Raw genomic sequence first — 21,475 nt, 5'->3', positions numbered from 1 at the left:
TGGAATATATTACTAAAGAGCAACTTCTTCTTATGTACTTATTGGTAACCCAGTGGGACAGTTCATTATACGAAAAGTCAGGATAAATGTTTGATGGTAAACTTTTATTTAACAGTCTTCAAAATAATGGATTGGTTTACTAACATCCTTCAGTGCTTCAACTATGATAATTAAAGGTTTGTTTAGTTTCTGTTTTAAGAATCATTAAGCATAAATTTAAACATATTATAAGAGTTTCAATCTATTCCCAATATTATCCCTATTGGTGTTCAAATTGTTCCATCTTTGAACCTTAGGATCCTCTTAAAGGAGGTTCCTGAGACTTTGATATGATCCTAGTCATCTTTAACAGCCTCCTTGTATCTGGGGTGACAAAATGTTACAGACTCATCTTGAAGATTTCCTGTTCAAGACCTGGAGTCAGTCATTTCTCCAAGGACTCCTGGTTCATTCCATGGAATACAGTATTGGGAGGTTGTATCCTGCTCATTGCTTCTGGGTCAGTCATTGTTTCTAGGCCTTTTTCAGTGGTCACAGAATACACACATGCACACACTAAAATATGTCATAAGTTTATATTGATACTTCTAATTCAAATTGATCATGACAGGTGTTTTTTTATTTGGTTTGCTAAATAGCAGATTTGTGTTCTTTGATAAAATCTAAATACTTTAAACAACCCAAAGAACTTCAGACGATGTCTAGGCTAGTGGCTCTCTTTCATTCTTTTATTCAACTGTCAGTGAGTCACTATCATGTAACAGACACTACCAGTTATAGGGGAAATAACGGCAAATAAAAAAGAACTCCTGCTCTTAAGAAAGTCAGAGTATAGAGGAGGAAATTATGTAACATCTACTGGTTGTGATTTCTATGCTTTGATCCATTTACATAGGAGAATGAAAACTTTCATGAATGTGATATATATATCTTTGTTCTCATATTGATTTTTATCTTGTTATTTTATCTTATATTTTGTAGTTGCCTCTATTTTGTAATTGGATAAAGTTAAAGCAAAGGTATGAGTAACATAACAGATATCACCACATTTTTATATTGTGATGCCCCAAGTATCATTTCAGAAGCTAATTTTTTTAAAAATCAACATTTCAAACATTCAGAAATATATGACCATCCATGTAAACATTTCCAGATTGGTAAAGCCGCAATATTTCTTCAAATTTTTTAAAGAAATGACAGAATACAAGTATAGCAGAGGACCTGTGTGTACCTCCAAATCTCATTCCCTTCTTCCCTGTAGACAGCCTCTGTTCTAAAATGGGGGTGTATCTTTCTAGTCCATATATTCATGAGTAATATATAGCATGGTTTTGTTCCTTTCCAAATAACGGTATCATAGCAGGATTATAGCTTAATCTATTAACCTGTGTGTGTGTATTCAGCAGACTCATTTTTACTGCACAACCCACTATGTCATCTTCCCAAGCATGAACATGATTTGCCTTTTCATTTCTTTCTACTTTAGGTCTTTCATCTATTGTGTAATTTTCTACATAAAGGTCTTAAGTATCTTTTATTGAAATTTTCCTCCTTATGTTTCTAGTCAAGATGATTCTGATTTGGGAGAGGGGGGAAACACATAATTTGATGGTCCTTCTTTAAAGAAAATAGGACAATATTCCCACCCCAGAGGAGCCTGTGCTAGTGAAGAACCTTGAAGCCTAAACTTCATGATCTTCACAGTAAACTGGACCCCACACCCAATGATTTTCTTCATTACAGTGAATGAAACCTTTGAAATCCTGCTTAGTTCTCAAAATGCTAGTGATTTTTGTATGTTGACATTGTTCCCAGAAACTTTTTATGTTATTGATTCTAGTGATTTGCCTGTAGCATATTTGGGGTTTTCCATGAAGACAATTAAATTATCTGCAGGTAACAGCAATGTTGTCCCTTGCTTCCCTATTTTTGTGTCAAACACGACAAAGCAACAAATTTCTTTTAAAATGGTATAAAAACACAATGCCAACTAAAGTTAATCACTGGAACCAATCTGAGGCCTGTGCATTCTCAAGGAAAAACATAAACATAAGCCTGTCTCAATAAAATTCCCACATACATATATATGTGTGTATGTATGTGGCATTTTTTATTAATCCTATTTTTTTTAATTGGGGTATAGTTGTTTTACAATGATATGTTAGTTTCTACTGTACACTGAAGTAGAGTTCCCTGCTATACAGCAGGTATTCCATGCTATACAGCAGGTTCTCATTAGTTACCTATTTTATACATATTAGTTAGTGTATATATGTCAATCCCAATCTCCCAATTCATCCAGCTCCCCTTTACCCCCTTGGTGTTCATACATTTGTTCTCTATGTCTGTGTCTCTATTTCTGCCTTGCAAAGAGGTACATCTGTACCATTTTTCTAGATTCCGCATATATGCGTTGACATACAATATTTGTTTTTCTCTTTCTGACTTACTTCACTCTACATTGTGTAAATATGATTTACTCTGACTTTAAGAATATTTAATTTTCATAGAGATTCACAGATGCTTGATGTTCATAATCATATGTCTTTATACTCAATACCAATTTTTGTCCATTAACTAGTATTTTCCTGTCAGTAAAAGTTGATTTGCATTTCAGATTATGGAAAATTATTCATTTAAAGTGGATGGCTGGTTGATTTCTAATTAGGACATAGAGAAAATAATATGATTTTACATTAAAATTTTATTTTATTTTATTTTTTTAACATCTTTATTGGAGTATAATTGCTTTACAATGGTGTGCTAGTTTCTGCTTTATAACAAAGTGAATCAGTTATACATATACATATGTTTCCATATCTCTACCCTCTTGCAACTCCCTCCTTCCCACCCTCCCTATCCCACCCCTCTAGGTGGTCACAAAGCACCAAGCTGATCTCCCTGTGCTATGCTGCTGCTTCCCACTAGCTATCTATTTTACGTTTGGTAGAGTATATATGTCCATGCTACTCTCTCACTTTGTCCCAGCTTACCCTCCCCTTCCCCGTATCAAGTCCATTCTCTACTATGTCTGCATCTTTATTCACATCTTACCCCTAGGTTCTCCTGACCAATTTTTTTTCTCTTTTTTTAGATTCCATAGATATGTGTTAGCATACGGTATTTGTTTTTCTCTTTCTGACTTACTTCACTCTGTATGACAGACTCTAGGTCCATCCACCTCACTACAAATAACTCAGTTTCATTCCTTTTTAAGGCTGAGTAATATTCCATTGTATATATGTGCCATATCTTCTATATCCACTCATCTGTTGATGGACACTTAGGTTGCTTCTATGTCCTGGCTATTGTAAATAGGGCTGCAATGAATATTTTGGTACATGACTCTTTTTGAATTATGGTTTTCTCAGGGTATATGCACAGCAGTGGGATTGCTGGGTCATATGGTAGTTCTATTTTTAGTTTTTTAAGGAACCTCCATATTGTTCTCCATAGTGGCGGTATCAATTTACATTCCCACCAACAGTGCAAGAGGGTTCCCTTTTCTCCACACCCTTTCCAGCATTTATTGTTTCTAGATTTTTTGATGATTGCCAGTCTGACCGGTGTGAGATGATATCTCATTGTAGTTTTGATTTGCATGTCTCTAATGATTAATGATGTTGAGCATTCTTTCATGTGTTTGTTGGCAGTCTGTATATCTTCTTTGGATAAATGTCTATTTAGGTCTTCTGCCCATTTTTGGATTGGGTTGTTTTTTTTTTTTGTTATTGAGCTGCATGAGCTGCTTGTAAATTTTGAAGATTAATCCTTTCTCGGTTGCTTCATTAGCAAATATTTTCTCCCTTTCTGAAGGTTGTCTTTTTGTCTTGTTTATGATTTCCTTTGCTGTGCAAAAGCTTTGAAGTTTCATTAGGTCCCATTTGTTTATTTTTGGTTTTACTTCCATTTCTCTAGGAGGTGGGGCAAAAAGGATCTTCCTGTGATTTATGTCATAGCGTGTTCTTCCTATGTTTTCCTCTAAGTGTTTGATGGTGTCTGGCCTTACATTTAGGTCTTTAATGCATTTTGAGTTTATTTTCGTGTATGGTGTTAAGGAGTGTTCAATTTCATTCTTTTACATGTAGCTGTACAGTTTTCCCAGCACCACTTATTGAAGAGGTTGTCTTTTCTCCACTGTATATTCTTGCCCCCTTTATCAAATATAAGGTGACCATATGTGCATGGGTTTATCTCTGGGCTTTTTATCCTGTTCCATTGATCTATATTTCTGTTTTTGTGCCAGTACCATACTGTCTTGATTACTGTAGCTTTGTACTATAGTCTGAAGTTCAGGAGCCTGATTTCTCCAGCTCCGTTTTTCTTTCTCAAGATTGCTTTTGCTATTCAGGGTCTTTTGTGTTTCCATACAAATTGTGAAAATTTTTTTTCTATTTCTGTGAAAAATGCCAGTGGTAGTTTGACAGGCATTGCATTGAATCTGTAGATTGCTTTGGGCAGTATAGTCATTTTCACAATGTTAATTCTTCCAATCCAAGAATATGGTATATCTCTCCATCTATTTGTATCATCTTTAATTTCTTTTATCAGTGTCATACTATTTTCTGCATACAGGTCTCTTGTTTCCTTGAATTACGTTTATGCCTAGGTATTTTACTCTTTCTGCCACGATGGTAAATGGGATTGTTTCCTTAATTTCTCTTTCTAATCTTTCACTGCTATTGTATAGGAGTGCAAGAGATTTCTGTGCATTAATTTTGTATCCTGCTACTTTACCAAATTCATTGATTAGCTCTAGTAGTTTTCTAGTAGCATCTTTAGGATTCTCTATGTATAGTGTCATGTCATCTGCAAACAGTGACAGCTTTACTTCTTCTTTTCCAATTTACATTCCTTTTATTTCTTTTTCTTTTCTGATTGCAGTGGCTAAAACTTCCAAAACTATGTTGAATAATATTGGTGAGAGTGGGCAACCTTGTCTTTTTCCTGATCTTAGTGGAAATGGTTTCAGTTTTTCACCATTGAGGACGATGTTGGCTGTGGGTTTGTCATATGTGGCCTTTTTTATGTTGAGGTAAGTTCCCTCTATGCCTACTTTCTGGAGGGTTTTTTATCATAAATGGGTGTTGAATTTTGTTGAAAGCTTTCTCTGCATCTATTGAGATGATCATATGGTTTTTCTCCTTCAATATGTTAATATGGTATATCACATTGATTGCGTATATTGAAGAATCCTTGCATTCCTCGGATAAACCCCACTTGATCATAGTGTATGATTCTTTTAATGTGCTATTGGATTCTGTTTACTAGTATTTTGTTGAGGATTTTTGCATCTATGTTCATCAGTGATATTGGCCTGCAGTTTTCCTTCTTTGTGACATCTTTGTCTGCTTTTGGTATCAGGGTGATGGTGGCCTTGTAGAATGAGTTTGGAAGTGTTCCTCCCTCGGTTATATTTTGGAAGAGTTTGAGAAGAATAGGTGTTAGCTCTTCTCTAAATGTTTGATAGAATTCACCTGTGAAGCCATCTGGTCCTGGACTTTTGTTTGTTGGAAGATTTTTAATCACAGTTTCAATTTCACTGCTTGGGATTGGTCTGTTCACATTTTCTATTTCTTCCTGGTTCAGTCTCAGAAGGTTGTGCATTTCTAAGAATTTGTCCATTTCTTCCAGGTTGTCCATTTTATTGGCATAGAGTTGCTTGTAGTAATCTCTCATGATGCTTTGTATTTCTGCAGTGTCAGTTGTTACTTCTCCTTTTTCATTTCTAATTCTATAGATTTGAGTCTTCTCCCTTTTTTTCTTGATAAGTCTGGCTAATGGTTTATCAATTTTGTTTATCTTCTCAAAGAACCGGCTTATAGTTTTATTGATCTTTGCTATCATTTCCTTCATTTCTTTCTCATTTATTTCTGATCTGATCTTTATGATTTCTTTCCTTCTGCTAACTTTGGTTATTTTTTTTTCTTCTTTCTCTAATTACTCTAGGTGTAAGGTTAGGTTTTTTATTTGAGATATTTCTTGTTTCTTAAGGTAGGATTGTATTGCTATAAACTTCCCTTTTAGAACTGTTTTTGCTACATCCCACAGGTTTTGGGTCGTTATGTTTTCACTGTCATTTGTTTCTAGGTATTTTTTGATTTCCTCTTTGATTTCTTCAGTGATCTCTTGGTTATTAACTAGTGTGTTGTTTAGCCTCCATGTGTTTGTATTTCTTACAGATTTTTTCCTGTAATTGATATCTAGTCTCATAGCACTGTGGTCAGTAAAGATACTTGAAACAATTTCAACTTTCTTAAATTTACCAAGGCTTGATTTGTGACCCAAGATATGATCTATCCTGGAGAATGTTCCATAAGCACTTGAGAAGAAATTGTATTCTGTTGTCTTTGGATAGAATGTCCTACAAATATCAATTAAGTCCATCTTGTTAAATGTGTCATTTAAAGGTTGTATGTCCTTATTTATTTTCATTTTGGATGATTTGTCCATTGGTGAAAGTGGGGTGTTAAAGTCCCCTACTATGATTGTGTGACTGTGGATTTCCACTTTTATGGCTGTTAGTATTTGCCTTATGTACTGAGGTGCTCCTGTTTTAGGTGCATAAAAATTTACAATTGTTATATCTTCTTCTTGGATTGATCCCTTGATCATTATGTAGTGTCCTTCTTTTTCTCTTGTAATAGTCTTTGTTTTAATGTCTATTTTGTGTGATATGAGAGTTGCTACTCCAGTTTTCTTCTGATTTCCATTTGCATGGAATATCTTTTTCCATTCCCTCACTTTCAGTCTGTATGTGTCCCTGGGTCTGAAGTGGGTCTCTTGTAGACAGCGTATATATGGGTCTTGTTTTTTCATCTTTTCAGCCAGTCTATCTCTTTTGGCCGGAGCATTTAATCCATTTACATTTAAGGTAATTATTGATATGTATGTTCCTATGACCATTTTCTTAATTGTTTTGGGTTTGTTATTGTAGGTCTTTTCCTTCTCTTGTGTTTCCTGCCTAGAGAAGTTCCTTTAGCATTTGTTGTAAAGCTGGTTTGGTGGTGCTGAACTCTTTTAGCTTTTGCTTGTCTGTAAAGCTTTTAATTTCTCCATCAAATCTGAATGAGATCCTTGCTGGGTAGAGTAATCTTGGTTGTAGGTTTTTCTACTTCATCACTTTAAATATGTCTTGCCACTCCCTTCTGGCCTGCAGAGTTTATGCTGAAAGATCAGCTGCTCACTGTATGGGGATCACCTTGTGTGTTATTTGTTGTTTTTCCCTTGCTACTTTTAATATTTGTTCTTTGTATTTAATTTTTGATAGTTTGGTTAACATGTGTCTTGGTGTGTTTCTCCTTGGATTTATCCTGTATGGGACTCTCTGTGCTTCCTGGACTTGATTAACTATTTCCTTTCCCATATTAGGGAAGTTTTCAACTACAGTCTCTTCAAATATTTTCTCAGTCCCTTTCTTTTTCTCTTCTTCTTTTGGGACCCCTAATAATTTGAATGTTGGTGTGTTTAATGTTGTCCCAGAGGTCTCTGAGACTGTCCTCAATTCTTTTCATTCTTTTATCTTTATTCTTCTCTGCTGTAGTTATTTCCACTATTTTATCTTCCAGGTCACTTATCCATTCTTCTGCCTCAGTTATTCTGCTATTGATTCCTTCTAGAGAATTTTTAATTTCATTTATTGTGTTGTTCATCACTGGTTGTTTGCTCTTTTGTTCTTCTAGGTCCTTGTTAAACGTTTCTTGTATTTTCTCCATTCTAGTTCCAAGATTTTGGATCATCTTTACTATCAATATTCTGAATTATTTTTCAGGTAGACTGCCTATTTCCTCTTCATTTGTTAAGTCTGGTGGGTTTATGCCTTGTTCCTTCATCTGCTATGTGTTTCTCTGTCTTCTCATTTTGCTTAACTTACTGTTTTTGGGGTCTCCTTTTTGCAGGCTGCAGGTTGGTAGTTTCAGTTGTTTTTGCTGTCTGTCCCCAGTGGCTAGGGTTGGTTCGGTGGGTTATGTAGGCTTCCTGGTGGAGGGGACTAGTGCCCGTGTTCTGGTGGGTGAGCCTGGATCTTGTCTTTCTGGTGGGCAGGTCCACATCTCGTGGTATGTTTTAGGGTGTCTGTGGCCTATTATGATTTTAGGCAGCCTCTGTGGTAATGGATGGGGTTGTGTTTCTGTCTTGCTAGTTGTTTGGTATAGGGTGTCCTGTACTCTAGCTTGCTGGTCATTGAGTGGAGCTGGGTCTTGACGTTGAGATGGAGATCTATGGGAGATTTTCGCCATTTGATATTACTTGGAGCTGGGAGGTCTCTTGTGGACCAGTCTCCTGAATTGGCTCTCCCACTTCAGTGGCACAGCCCTGACACCTGGCTAGAGCACCAAGAGCCTGTCCTCCACAGGGCTCAGAATAACACGGAGAACAAAAAGAAAGAAAGAAGAAGATAAAATAAAATAAAGTAAAATAAAATGAAATAACGTTATAAAAATAAAAAATAATTATGAAGAAAAAAACTTTTTTAATTAAAAAAAAAAAGTACAGACAGAACGCTAGGACAAATGGTAAAAGCAAAGCTATACCGACAAATTCACACTCAGAAGCATACACATGCATACTCACAAAAAGAGAAAAAGGGAAGGAAAAAAAAAAATATATATATATATATATATATATATATATATATATATATATATATATATATATATCTCGTTGCTCCCAAAGTCCACATCCTGAACTTGGGATGATTCCTTGTCTACTCAGGTATTCCACAGATGCAGGGTACATCAAGTTGATTGTGGAGATTTAATCCGCTGCTCCTGAGGCTGCTAGGAGAGATTTCACTTTCTCTTCTTTGTTCGCACAGCTCCCAGGGTTCAGCTTTGGATTTGGCCCCGCCTCTGCCTGTAGGTCACCTGAGGGCGTCTGTTCTTCGCTCAGACAGGACAGGGTTAAAGGAGCCACTGATTCGGGGGCTCTGGCTCACTCAGGACCGGGGGGAGGGAGGGGTGTGGATGCTGGGTGAGCCTGCGGCCGCAGAGGCCAGCGTGACGTTGCACCAGCCTGAGGCACACCGTGTATTCTCCTGGGGAATTTTCCCTGGATCATGGGACCCTGCAGTGGCGGGCTGCACAGGCTCCCAGCAGGGGAGGTGTGAATAGTGACCTGTGCTTGGACACAGGCTTCTTGGTGGCGGCAGCAGCAGCCAGTGTCTCATGTCCATCGCTGGGGTCCGCGCTGATAGCCGCGGCTCGCGCCCGTCTCTGGAGCTCCTTTAAGCGGCGCTCTTAATCCCCTCTCCTCACGCACCAGGAAACACAGAGGTAAGAAAGTCTCTTGCCTCTTCGGCAGCTCCAGACTTTTTCCCGGACTCCCTCCTGGCTAGCAGTGGCGCACTATCCCCCTTCGGGCTGTGCTCACGCAGCCAACCCCAGTCCTCTCCCTGGGATTCAACCGAAGCCCCCATTAAACTTTAAATTTTTTTTTTTAAAGGTGATTCTAGAAAATAAAAAATGTATTTTGTTTGCAATATGGTGCTATTTTCAGTGTTAACTATTTTCCCAGAAGGAGGCAGATGTTTGGTAGACAAAAGAGGAAATTCTAAAAGCTCTTAATCCTTTATATATAGTAACTTTTACCTGAAGATACTGAATATATAACTTCTGCATTGTTTCCTTCATCAAGATCCTTTGCAAACACAGTTGTAACCAACATATTTACTGGTTGACCTTCCAGAACCTGTCATTAAGACAAATGACTTACAAATTAGTCAGTGAAATTTAAAAAAGAAATATCAATGAATCTTTAAGTTGCAGAACACATTACTACTAAGCATTATTTTTTAAACTACTTTTAAATCCACACAAAATGCAAATGTCTACCGTATAAAAGTTATATGGGTGTAAAACCATGGAAAAAATCCACATTACAAATTTAAATGTTTTGCTCAATTTGAACAAATTATCTGCAGCATTTAATCTAATTTTGAGGAAAAAAGGAAATAAAATTGACTAAAAAAACTTAGATTTTTGATGCTTTTCAAGAATTCTGGCATTTTCTTATTCATCCCTCTCTTTTAAAAGATCCAAAATACGCTAAAGATAAGCATAAGCCATTATTTCAGGAAACATACCTTATTAATTAACAGAAACTTTCCTGAAATTCTGAAATGTACATGTGGAATTGAACTCCAAGTTTAGGGTCTTACTGCCTAATTAAGCCATGATACATAAAATGATATATTAATAAAAATCATAAGGATAGTATCATAATGTTCTGCATTGGTAGAATTTTCTTTAAATATGATTTTGGAAGATAAATTTAAAGTTATTAGCTTCCTCAATACCTATTTTGAGGTTTTCAATATGCATACCTGATCTCAATTTGAACGCCCAATTGTTTCAGAGCAATAGCTTCCCAACGTTTTATTCATATAACCCTTTCATTTAAAAAAAAGTATGAGTTCCTCCAAGATACATTAATTATGTACATGAACTAATATGCTAACTTATGTACATTATAAAACATACAAAAACATGGAAATGAAAAATATAAAATCATGTAGATATAATGAGAAGTTTCCGCATGTGCCTGCAAAGATCAAATGCTACAATCTCTGGCTGCACGTCCCTCCACTTTAGAGCTACAAATTGTTCTCCTATCTTCAACTAACCATCTTAGAGATGTGTTTCAATTGCCCACAAGGAGCTGTAGACAAAGAAAGGCATGCAAATTACTGAAAAAAAACAAGCCATGTCTGAGCAATACTGATAATGAAGTACCATGACGTTTGCATACAACAGACAGAACTACATTATCATAAAACCACTGAATGTGTGATCCCAAATAGCACATATAAGCATTTTCTTTTCTTGTTTTAATTGTGTTTTTATTTTTTTTGACATGTGGACAATTCTAACTCTAGAAATGTATGCATTTCCACACAAGACTGACTGGATAAATTCATGCTTTTTACCACAAGATGGTGCTCAAAACAAGTAACTAAGAATACTACCAATGTTGCACGGCTACTTGGCTCCACATACCTTGATGTGTAATTCCTTCCCAGGGAGGCACTGTGGGAAATACGGACTGTTATCGTTGATGTCAGTAACTGAGACATACACCAGCGCGGTGGCATTTCGAGGAAGGGAGCCGTGGTCGGTCACTAAGACAGTCACCTGATGGTGCACCCGTTGCTCATGATCCAAGGCCACCCAGCTGATAAGTTCGCCTGAGGAACACAGAGCAGGATGAAAGAGGCTGACGCTTGTACTAGAACTGTGGCTTTATGAAACACCAATTAAATCTCAGACCAATTCCCAGAAAGGAAAATCAGATATAAAGCTCTAAAAGTACAACTTCCAAGACCACACGCTTTAGTAATCTAGCTCTGCTGTTGAAAGAATTTTCTGAAGTTTCTTCTGCCACCTTCAATTTGTCATTCTTTGTATTTCAAATTATCTACCATCAACCATTCGAACTAAAGAATGAATTCATAGCAACAAATGATAAAATACTCTGTGGTAATTTAATAATAATTTAGAAGATTTAAAGTTACAGCATGTCTCCCTTCATACTGAATATACAGAAAGCACCTCAGCTCTGACATCACAAGGTCTGGTTTGGGCACCAATTTTTTCACCTCAGGCACAGAAGGACCTCTCTGACCCTACCTCCTAGGGCTATCAAACACTAACGCAATCATAAATTTAAAAGGACTCTGTAAGCTGTAAATTATCACGAACGTGGGAGTTGTTATCATTACTTAAAATAATGGCAAAGTACCTTCATGAAAATCAAGTACATTCCTAGGTGATGGTTTGTCTTTTACGTATAGAGTTATCTATTTTTATCTCACAAAATATATGTGTAGTGAGGACAGTGACTTCCCAAATAACTCTTCATGCTTTACAAGCCATGTTTTACATATTCTTACTCAAAACTGTCTTCTAGGCGACTAGCCTCGTGTTTCATCCACAGACTCAGGCATAAAATCGTAACTGCCTCTACCTACCGCCAAGGGCCATCTCTGGTAGCCCGTCTCCCGCTGCAGAGTTCCAACAGGCGTTAATATCCTCACTATTTATGAAAATATCTATTTGTGAGAAAGTAATCAAGAAGCAGCTACTACCTAACATTGCCATTACCAAGATCTTTTTGCCCTCTTCCTCCAAATGAAATGTGTAGAACAAATGACAGTGTGTAGAACAAAACAAAAAGTGAAATCAGTAACAACAAAAAATTCATATTTGGATAAGTTGCTGAATTGGTGAAGGTATAATGCAGTGTTTGCCATATCCAATTAATATATCAACTATATTTATAAAGTGTTTACTATAAGTGTGATTCTAACAAAAATGACAAAGACAACTGCATCTTTAAAGTTCCAAAATGCAATTCTTCTAGAAAAACCCTAAATCCTGAATGGCAAACAGATTTTTATTTGCTGCACCAACTCTGACTGACATGTAGCAGCTGTTCGGAAAGACTAGGAGGCTCAGCTGGGGCTGGGCTGGGGGTTCCACATAGGGTTCCGTGGGAGTGAGGTTTCGGGTCACTACCTGAGGCTGCTCAGAGCCCCGGATGTGGAGGGCGTGCCTGCGTGCTGCGCATGCATGCCACGCACTGGAGGATGTCGTCAACCCCTGCGCTGCCCCACTGTCCCCAGCCCCAGTGAACAGGAACAGCTTACGAGTATGTAGCCTTCCAAGCCCCTTCATAACACTTTAACTCTTCACACACACACACACACACCCACACACACATCCAGAGCGGGACACGGAGCATGGCGGCAATTGTCTCCTTTTTTCAAGGTAAGGAAACTGAGTCCCAAGGTGAAGCTTCTTGCTTCTAGCCGTACAGCGATTCTAGGAATGGACACCTGGTCTGAATCTGGACTAACTGTGGGAAAGAGAAGATCATGGGGGAACCGAATGTATATTTCAACTTCTTTCGAAAAACATAAATTACCGAGTGCAGTAGAAAACCTAGAGAACTATCTAACACGTGGAAGTAAAGAGCAAGCCGGACCATCCTGTGCAGCCGGTGCAGTTTGTGCCTTGCTGCGGGGCCCAGCTCAGGACTGAATGGGAGCCGAGATCCAGCTTGCAATCTCAGCGGGCCTTGTGCCCTGGTGTAAAGCTCCATCTGCTGGAGGAAGGGGCACCTTTTCCTAATCCACTCGATAGGTACTTTGAAGGTAATCAGAATTGAATTCAAATTCTGTCCCACTATAGAGTAAGGGGCACCACGTACAAAGGCCACAACATGAATGGTGCCTCCTGGAATTGTACAAAGCGGTGACCTTCTCACTTCTTTCTAGCTCCGTGACCTTGGGCATGTTACTTGAGCTACTTGAGTTTCAGTTTCTCCAGCTACATGGTTGCAGTATAAACATAGTTCATTTGTAGGTATTTGCAGGAATTAAAGACTTTGTAAATGTATACAATATAATAACATTTGTATATTTAACTTAACTAATTAAGACATGAAAAAAACCTCAGTGTAAATATTTGCCCTTTCCTATGTTTCCCTCATCAAAATGAGAATGGAGAAATATATCAAAAGAGTGACTTTGAAATCTTAACTTAAAATCTTAAAAAGTGGATTATTCTCTAGTTTTTCACTGATGACATTTATACTTTATAAAATATTATTTGAAAAATTTTAAAGACATCTACAAATGAAAAAGAGTGGTTGGGCGGGGGGGTGGAATTAGACTTTACACAAGAATTTATCTAGTCCATTTCTGAGTGTACCTCTAATTCAAAATAAGAACCATATACGGACAGTATGTGGGTGTGAGGCAAGAGAAATATGAATCATTTAAGGGAAAATTCTGTTCAATTTTGACTTCACTTTAAAAAATCACAATACTATAATCAAGAAAGATATTTACTAAAAACTGTAATTTTAACTATATGTTTGCTAAAAGATTTGAGTTTTGTCAATTCCAATTTTAAAGGAATAAGTGCAAGCTACAAAATGCTACCTGTATTAGGATTCATCTTGAAGAATTTTCCATCAGACAAAAGGAAATATGACAGCTGTCCATTCTTTCCCGAGTCTTTGTCAATTGCTGTAATTTTGCCTATTACCCCTTGGGGAACAGGACTCTCCTTGACTTTCAGAAACAAGACATCATGCAAGAAGGTAGGGGAATTGTCATTCTCATCCAGGACATGAACAATTACTGAAGTGCTCACATTTTGTGACATTCTGTCCTCCGGGATCCAGGCAAACACTCTAAAATTATATGTTTGTGTGGATTCATAGTCGAGCTGTCGCCGCAAATAAATCCAACCCGTGTAAGGATGGATGCCAAACGCAGCCGAGTCTGGGCCAGACTCCAGCGAGTACAGGAGCTGCGGGGGTGTGTGCTGTGGGCCAAGCTGGCAGGCCTGGATTTTCAGGACCGGGGTCATCAGTGAGAGGGACTCACTAACTTCCGCTTGATAGACCAAATGCTCAAAAGTTAAAGACGGGTTTTGCTCTTGCTTTTCAATAATGACCGTTAGCACTAACAGGGATGCCTGAGGAGGAACACCGAAATCCTGGGCCATGAGGGTCAGAGTGCACTCCTGGGGCCCAGCGCCTGCCAGGCTCTCGTTGAGGTACACCACACCAAGCCCCGAGTCAACGGAAAAGATGCTTGGGCTCTGACTGGCAATGGCATAGCGGATGACCCCGTTGGGCCCGCTGTCTTTGTCTGTTGCACGGGCGTGGTACAAGGCTGTGCCAGTCATTGTGCTCTGGGATATCGTAACCCCATCGGAGGCTTTGTGAAACACTGGGCGGTTGTCATTGACATCGATGACAGTTATGTTGACCTCTGTGCTGCTGCAGGCGGCAGAGCTGCCGAGCTGTGCCTGGATGGTGAGCACAACCACGGGCTGTGTTTCGTGATCCAGAGGCTTCTGGGTTCGAATGGTGCCCAGCCATGGGTGAATAAAGAACTTTCCATCCAGATCACCAGAGGAGATCCTATAAAGAATTGGCTCTGAGGAATCTGAAAAGGAAAAAAAAAAAAAAAAAAGAGCAAAATGAAAAGAGAAAGCAATCACTTTATGCCAAAAGAATGTACCTCCTGGAAACAGAACTGAAAGCATTAATGTATATCACATCCACAGAGAATATGATGCAATGTCTCACATTTTCCTCAGCTCTCCAAAGCCTGTTGATAAGTGGACACATGGTTTCAGATGTATTAGTGGACAAAAGTAATGTCCAATGGACAAGGCGCAAGCCACGAGTTTCACCATCTTCCTTACCTCTTCTTGTATTAAGTAAAAGGGAAAGGTATTCAGAAAATAATGTGGATGCCTGTTTTACTGTCTGTTTTATATATTTGAGGAAGCAAAGTCAAGTTTACACTGGTGTTTCTCTATGATATCTACCAATAAAAGGAAAATACCCTCCCTAAAATTTAAGGAAAGGAGAGAAGATGGGTTAGGGTTACGGAGCATGACAAGATCTTTGGACAAGTAATTCACTTCTAAGAATTTTTCTTGCAGAGAAATCTGTACAAGTCATATAAGGATATTTGCTTGAGTAGCATTTGGACTAGCAAAAATGATTGTAAATCATTCAAATTGATAGCAAAAGGGAAATGTTTAAATAAATACTATGCAACTTCTAATTTTAATGAGACGGAATGATGTCCAGTTACTTGGAAAACTGTCCACAATATACAAAGTGGGGAAAAGTGGTCATTGTAGAACAACAAAGATAGTTGCATGTATTTTCATTAAAAAATTTTTGGAAGTGTGTGTGTGTGTGTGTGTGTGTGTGGGCATGCGCGCTTTGAAGAATGGGTTAAAAGTACCTGCTACTTTTGTGATTAGAAAAACAAAGTAGGATAAAAATAATGTTGAAAGAACAAAGAACAAGCCATAGATTGTATGGTCTCAATTCTTGCATGGAGAAAAGGAAAGATTTATTCAAGACTGTACAACCTAAGAAAATATAGAAAATGTTCCAGTAATGGATTTCAATGCAGCATAAGAAGTACTTACTCAAGGGCTCTTTTGCTTTCACTGTCCCCACAGGACTGTCTTCAGGCACATCTTCATAAACTGAGAAAGTATACTTAGGCCTTTCAAATTCAGTGGGTGCCAGAGTTGTCTGAAGAATGTGTATGGTGACTTCAGCATTAGTGACAGATGTGAGCCCACCACCATCTCGAGCACAGACCATCAGCAAAAGTGTGGTGGATTCCAAATGACTGAGAGTTGATGTTAAGTAAATAATCCCTGGGTAGGGGAAGGAGAGAATTAAAAACCAGATAACATGCAATAAATACTGATGAGCCATAGTAACACCTGATCTGTTAATGCTACTATGATGGTTAATTTTATGTGTCCACTTGACTGGACCATGGCATGCCCAAATATTCAGTGAAACATTATGCTGCATGTTTCTGTGAGGGTGTTTTTGGGTGAGATTAACCCAAATGGATAGACTGAGTCAAGCATATTGGCCTCCCTGCTGTGGGTGGGCCTCATCCAATCAGTTGAAGGCCTGACTAGAAGAACAAAAGGGCTGGTCCTCCTCCAAGTAAGAGAGAGTCCTCCTGCCGGACTCTGTTAGACTTGGGACATTGGTTTTTTCCCTTCCTTTGGAATTGAACTGAAACATCCTGGCTCCACCTGAGTCTTGAGACTGCCAGCCTTCAACCTCGAGCTACACCATTGGTTCTCTGGATCCTGAGTTTACCAACTCACCTGCAGATCTTGGGGCCTGTTAATCTCCATAATCACAGGACTAATTCCTTACAATAAATCTCTTTATATTTATCTTTATATGTCTTTATATTTATATATCTCCTGTTGGTTCCATTTCTCTGGAGAACCTTGATACATCTACTTTCCAATCAAAGAACTTGAGCATATTTGCAAAATGATGGTCCAAATTCTGTCAAGTAAGCAATATTTCCAGAGCTTAAATATTAGACATCTTGGAAGTATATCAATTCACCAGAAAAACAAAAACTGTTGCCTTTGTTAGGCCTTCCTACCATATCAGCAGCCCAGGATGATGGACTAGCAGAGTATACCCCGTAATCCAATGTAGTCTAAGCTAATGCAGGGTTGTTGGGTGATCACAATCTACCCAGGCACCAGGACCCTAAATCTACAGATGAAATTAAAGTTTTATCTTCTGGGGTATTTGCCATTTGTCCTGAACAAGATCATGGAGTGCAGCACTTTTTTTCAAGGAACTCCATTTTTTTTGTTATTGATGAGAGGGTATAATATCAATGGCTGTGGGTAGGAAAACTTCAAAAATGTTAAAACCATGGGGATCAGCTAGGCTTATACACAGAGTGTTTGTGAGAGGAGAAGGTCTTAATGGATAAGTTGGGGAGAGATCCAGTAATGCTGAGAAAACCAATCATTTAATATGGCTAACACCAACCATTGGTGTGTTAGTGTGAAAACATGAAAATAGATAACCAACTTAGAAATGAAAATGTTAGTTGTAGTTAACAAAAAAGAAAAACAGACAAACTTTTAAATGAATTTACAAACAAATAAATGTGGCTGAACTGTATGGAATCTATCACAACACAATTGGCCGTAAGTATTAGTTAAATGAAGGACTACTGCAGTTTTGCCAGTTTATGAGAAGCTTGCAAAAACATCAGAATTATCAGTTTTCTAGGCATAAAAAAGGTGACACCCATTTGATTTCTTTCTTTTTTTTTTTTTTTTTTTTTTAACATCTTTATTGGGGTATAATTGCTTTACAATGGTGTGTTAGTTTCTGATTTATAACAAAGTGAATCAGCTATACATATACATGTGCTCCCATGTGTCTTCCCTCTTGCGTCTCCCTCCCTCCCACTCTCCCCCTCCCACCCCTCCAGGCTGTCCCAAAGCCCCGAGCTTATATCCCTGTGCCTTGCGGCTGCTTCCCCCTAGCTATCTACCTTACTACGTTTGTTAGTGTGTATATGTCCATGACTCCCTCTCGCCCTGTCAAAACTCACCCTTCCCCCTCCCCATATCCTCAAGTCCGTTCTCCAGTAGGTCTGCGCCTCTATTCCTGTCTTATCCCTATGATTTCTTTCTTTTTTTAAATCAAATCTTCCCTCTTATAACTCCAATTCCTTGTTCCTATTTCTATTAGAAATTTAGTGAATCTGTCTTATTTCTCCTTGGCAAACACATCATCAATAACCAAAGCCAAATATCTCATCAGACCTGCTCCAGGCACAGCATCCCCATTTTCTTATCTGACATGATTTTACGTCATTTCTCTTGCAGTTCCTTTCTCCTGAACATTCTCCAAGTTGATCCAGGAACACATGGTTCCAGATAACAATCTGACTATAACAAAGAAGAGTATAAACATTCTTTATTGGAATACTTATAAAATACTAATGTAACCAAGTATTATCACACCCACTTTTAGCAGCCGTGTTAAAATCGGGGTTCACACTGATTTGCTGGTCCACCAAAGCACTCAATACTCATCACACTAATTTCTAAGTCAGGTCTTTCCCTTCCGTTATTAAGTAGCTTCAGAATTCTTCTTATTAAAGTCTTGGCTTGATTAAAAAATAAAACTCAAATAATGCAAAAGTGTCTGTCTACAGAAGAAAATGAAAAGTCTCTCTACCCCAATAACCCCCCACTCCCTGGGCACAGAGTCTTCTAGAGTTAACTCAATTTTAATTATTGAGACTTTTTTAAGAGTTTTATTTTCCACTCTTGATGATTATGACAATGAAAAGATTAATGCCTGCCTCAACTAGACCATAAGCTGGTCTTCCTGCCTTCAGACTGACTCCTTCTAAACCATTCTTCATACTTGTATTAGGATAGTCTTCCTAAAATCCAAATCTCGGCCTATCAGTGCTTCCCCCAGTTTTCAGGGGAAGTTCAAATGCTTTATCGTAATAACCAAGCCACTCAATTAGTGCTTTTGCATCTCTGTGGCCCCATCTCACCATTCTCTCGGTACAGGACATTTTGCTCTTGGCACAGTCAACTCTTTCTAATTTCCAGAATAGATCTTGCTCTTCCCTTTGGATTGCTGCATCCCCTTCCTGGAATAACTTCATCTTCTCTGACAATGATTTCTACTCATGTTTTAAGGCACAGCTCAACTTTCACCTGGCGCAGATGACCTTCTCTTACCTTCCACTCTCTTTCAGAGACCACTCTTCCAGGATCTCACAGTGGCCTGAGTACATGTGCCTATCATACATTTACTACATTGTACTTTAATGGTTTTTGTCTTTCTTATCATTTATTCATTAGTTTACTCCATGGTTTATAAATAAAATCAAAAAACAACATTTTGAAAATATATAAACAACAATTTAGTATACATAATAACTGAAGAGTTCTGTAACTAAGATGAAAAAATACAGGTAAGCCAAAAGTTAGGGTAGCAGTGGATAAGGGCAGATAACTCAGATAAGAAAGAATAAAGTATTAATAAATATGATAATGTTCAAACTCATTAAAAATAACAAATGCAAAATAAAAATAATTACCTCTTGTTTTCACCTCTAATGTTTGCTAAAACTTTTAAGTTATATTATGTAGGGTTAATAAAGGGTGTGGTATGGATGTACACTGTCCAAAAGGCACTTTTGGCAATATTTATCTAACAGTAACTTGTTCATGTTCAAAACCTAGAAATCTACCCTCAGATCACCTTTGAGAAGGCACAGTGAGGGTGGTGCTTACCACCCAAGGGGGACTGCAAGACCACTGTGGCTGATGGTGGTACTTCTGAGGGGAATGATTCTCATATACAGGAAAATGAGAAGCTGATAATTAGATACATCAGTGACGTTTCTGAATAAAGAGAGACAAAGATAAAATCTTATAGCAGCAACAAGAGAAGAAAAACTGAGAACATATAAAGGAATAATTCTTTGACAACAGACTTCTCAATGGCAACAACAGAGGTCAGAAGTTAATGAAGTAATATTGTGAAAGTTACAGAAGAAAACAACTGCCTACCTAGAATTTTCTACTCAGATAAGTTATTTTTTTTAATGTATTTATTTATTTTTGGCCGCACTGGGTCTTTGTTGCTGGACACGGGCTTTCTCTAGTTGCAGTGAGCGGGGATTACTCTTCATTGCGGTGTGTGAGCTTCTCATTGTGGTGTTTTCTTTTGTTGCAGAGCACGGGCTCTAGCTGCGCGAGCTCTGTAGTTGTGGCGCACGGGCTTAGTTGCTCCGCGGCATGTGGGACTAGGGCTCGAAACTGTGTCACCTGCACTGGTGGCTCTTAACCACTGAGCCACCAGGGAAGCCCCAGGTAAACTATCTTACAGGAGGAACGTTGGATCAGTCAGGGTTCTCCAGAGAAGCAAAAACGAATAGTTGAAATAGATAGATAGAGACAGAGACAGAGATGGGGGGAGAGAAGATAGACAGGGAAAGAGGGGGATAAGGAAAGAGAAAGGGAGAGACAGGGAAAGAGAGAAGAGAGAGAGACATTTATTTTGAGGAATTGGCTCATGTGGGGGTCGGTCAGTCTGGAATTTGTAGGGCTGGCTGGAAGGCTAGAAATTTCTACAGGAGTCAATGTCACAGCCTTGAGTTGGAAAGCAGTCTAGAGGTAGAATTACTTCTTCCTGGGAGGACATCAGTCTTTTCTCTTAAGACCTTCAACTGATCAGAGAAGGCCCACTCACATTATGGAAGATTATTTGCTTTGCCCAAATACTACTGAGTTACATGTTAATCATATCTAAAAAAACACCTTTACAACAATATCTAGACTGGTGTTTGACCAAAAATTAGGTACCATAGCCTAGCCAAGTTGACACATAAAATCAACTATCACAAGCATAAAATAAGACCAAGACAGTTAGATAATTTACTTCTTACAAACTATCACTGAAAGAATTACTAAAGGGAACAACTGTTTTCTGATACTAAATACAATGACCAACCCTCCCCTTGAAAGCAAGTGCTGCAAAAAAATAAAAATATAACCTCTTAAATACATTTTAAGAATTGACAGTAAAGAAGTTAAAAAATTAAGTGATGTCAGGAACACAGAGCATATGCAGCATACTGATTTAGCTTTGGCCTTCAGTGTATTTACCAAACCCTAGTGTACTTGAACTTTTCTTTTAATGATTTTGTGGAACTCTGGGGGCAGAAGACAAGACCAGGGCCCTTGGGGATAGGAGCAGGTTGGAGAGGGAGAGTCTTGCAGGACTTCCACCAATAAAATTAGATCCACAAAACTTTCAGTGTAAGAGGGAGCTAGAAATAAAACCCTGCCTCCCCAGTGAAAATTTATGACTTGAAACCTGGTGTAGAACAGAGGGGTAAAAATTTCCTTTGAGAATTCTTAAACATAAGCCAAACTTCACACTAGTTTGTAGCCTATATTCACAGTACAGGATGATGTGAAATTTCTTTTTACCTATTTTGATTTATTTTGTATGGCCACCTGTTCTTTTCCTGCCCCTACGTGAAAATTCAGGAAGCTCCTACCACCTCCACAATCACTAGCAACCAATTAAAGTTCTTTCTGTGACCTTA

General features: G+C 38.3%; 1 protein-coding gene across 1 annotated transcript in view; it reads right to left on the bottom strand.

The window, feature by feature from the left end:
• DCHS2 (dachsous cadherin-related 2) overlaps window positions 1–21,475 on the bottom strand; it is a 295,264-nt gene that overhangs the window by 100,805 nt on the left and 172,984 nt on the right. The window contains exons 4-7 of the mRNA XM_032633646.1: window positions 15,966–16,202; window positions 13,943–14,959; window positions 10,995–11,182; window positions 9,588–9,687 (exon numbers count right to left, since the gene is read on the bottom strand). Of these exons, the coding sequence (XP_032489537.1) occupies window positions 9,588–9,687; window positions 10,995–11,182; window positions 13,943–14,959; window positions 15,966–16,202 (1,542 nt within the window). The remainder of the gene's footprint in view (window positions 1–9,587; window positions 9,688–10,994; window positions 11,183–13,942; window positions 14,960–15,965; window positions 16,203–21,475) is intronic.

The sequence above is a fragment of the Phocoena sinus genome, chromosome 5 (genome assembly GCF_008692025.1).
Source record: "Phocoena sinus isolate mPhoSin1 chromosome 5, mPhoSin1.pri, whole genome shotgun sequence".
Lineage (NCBI taxonomy): Eukaryota > Metazoa > Chordata > Mammalia > Artiodactyla > Phocoenidae > Phocoena > Phocoena sinus.
Note: the sequence above shows the minus strand (reverse complement) of the source record. Positions and strands in the feature narration are given on the sequence as shown.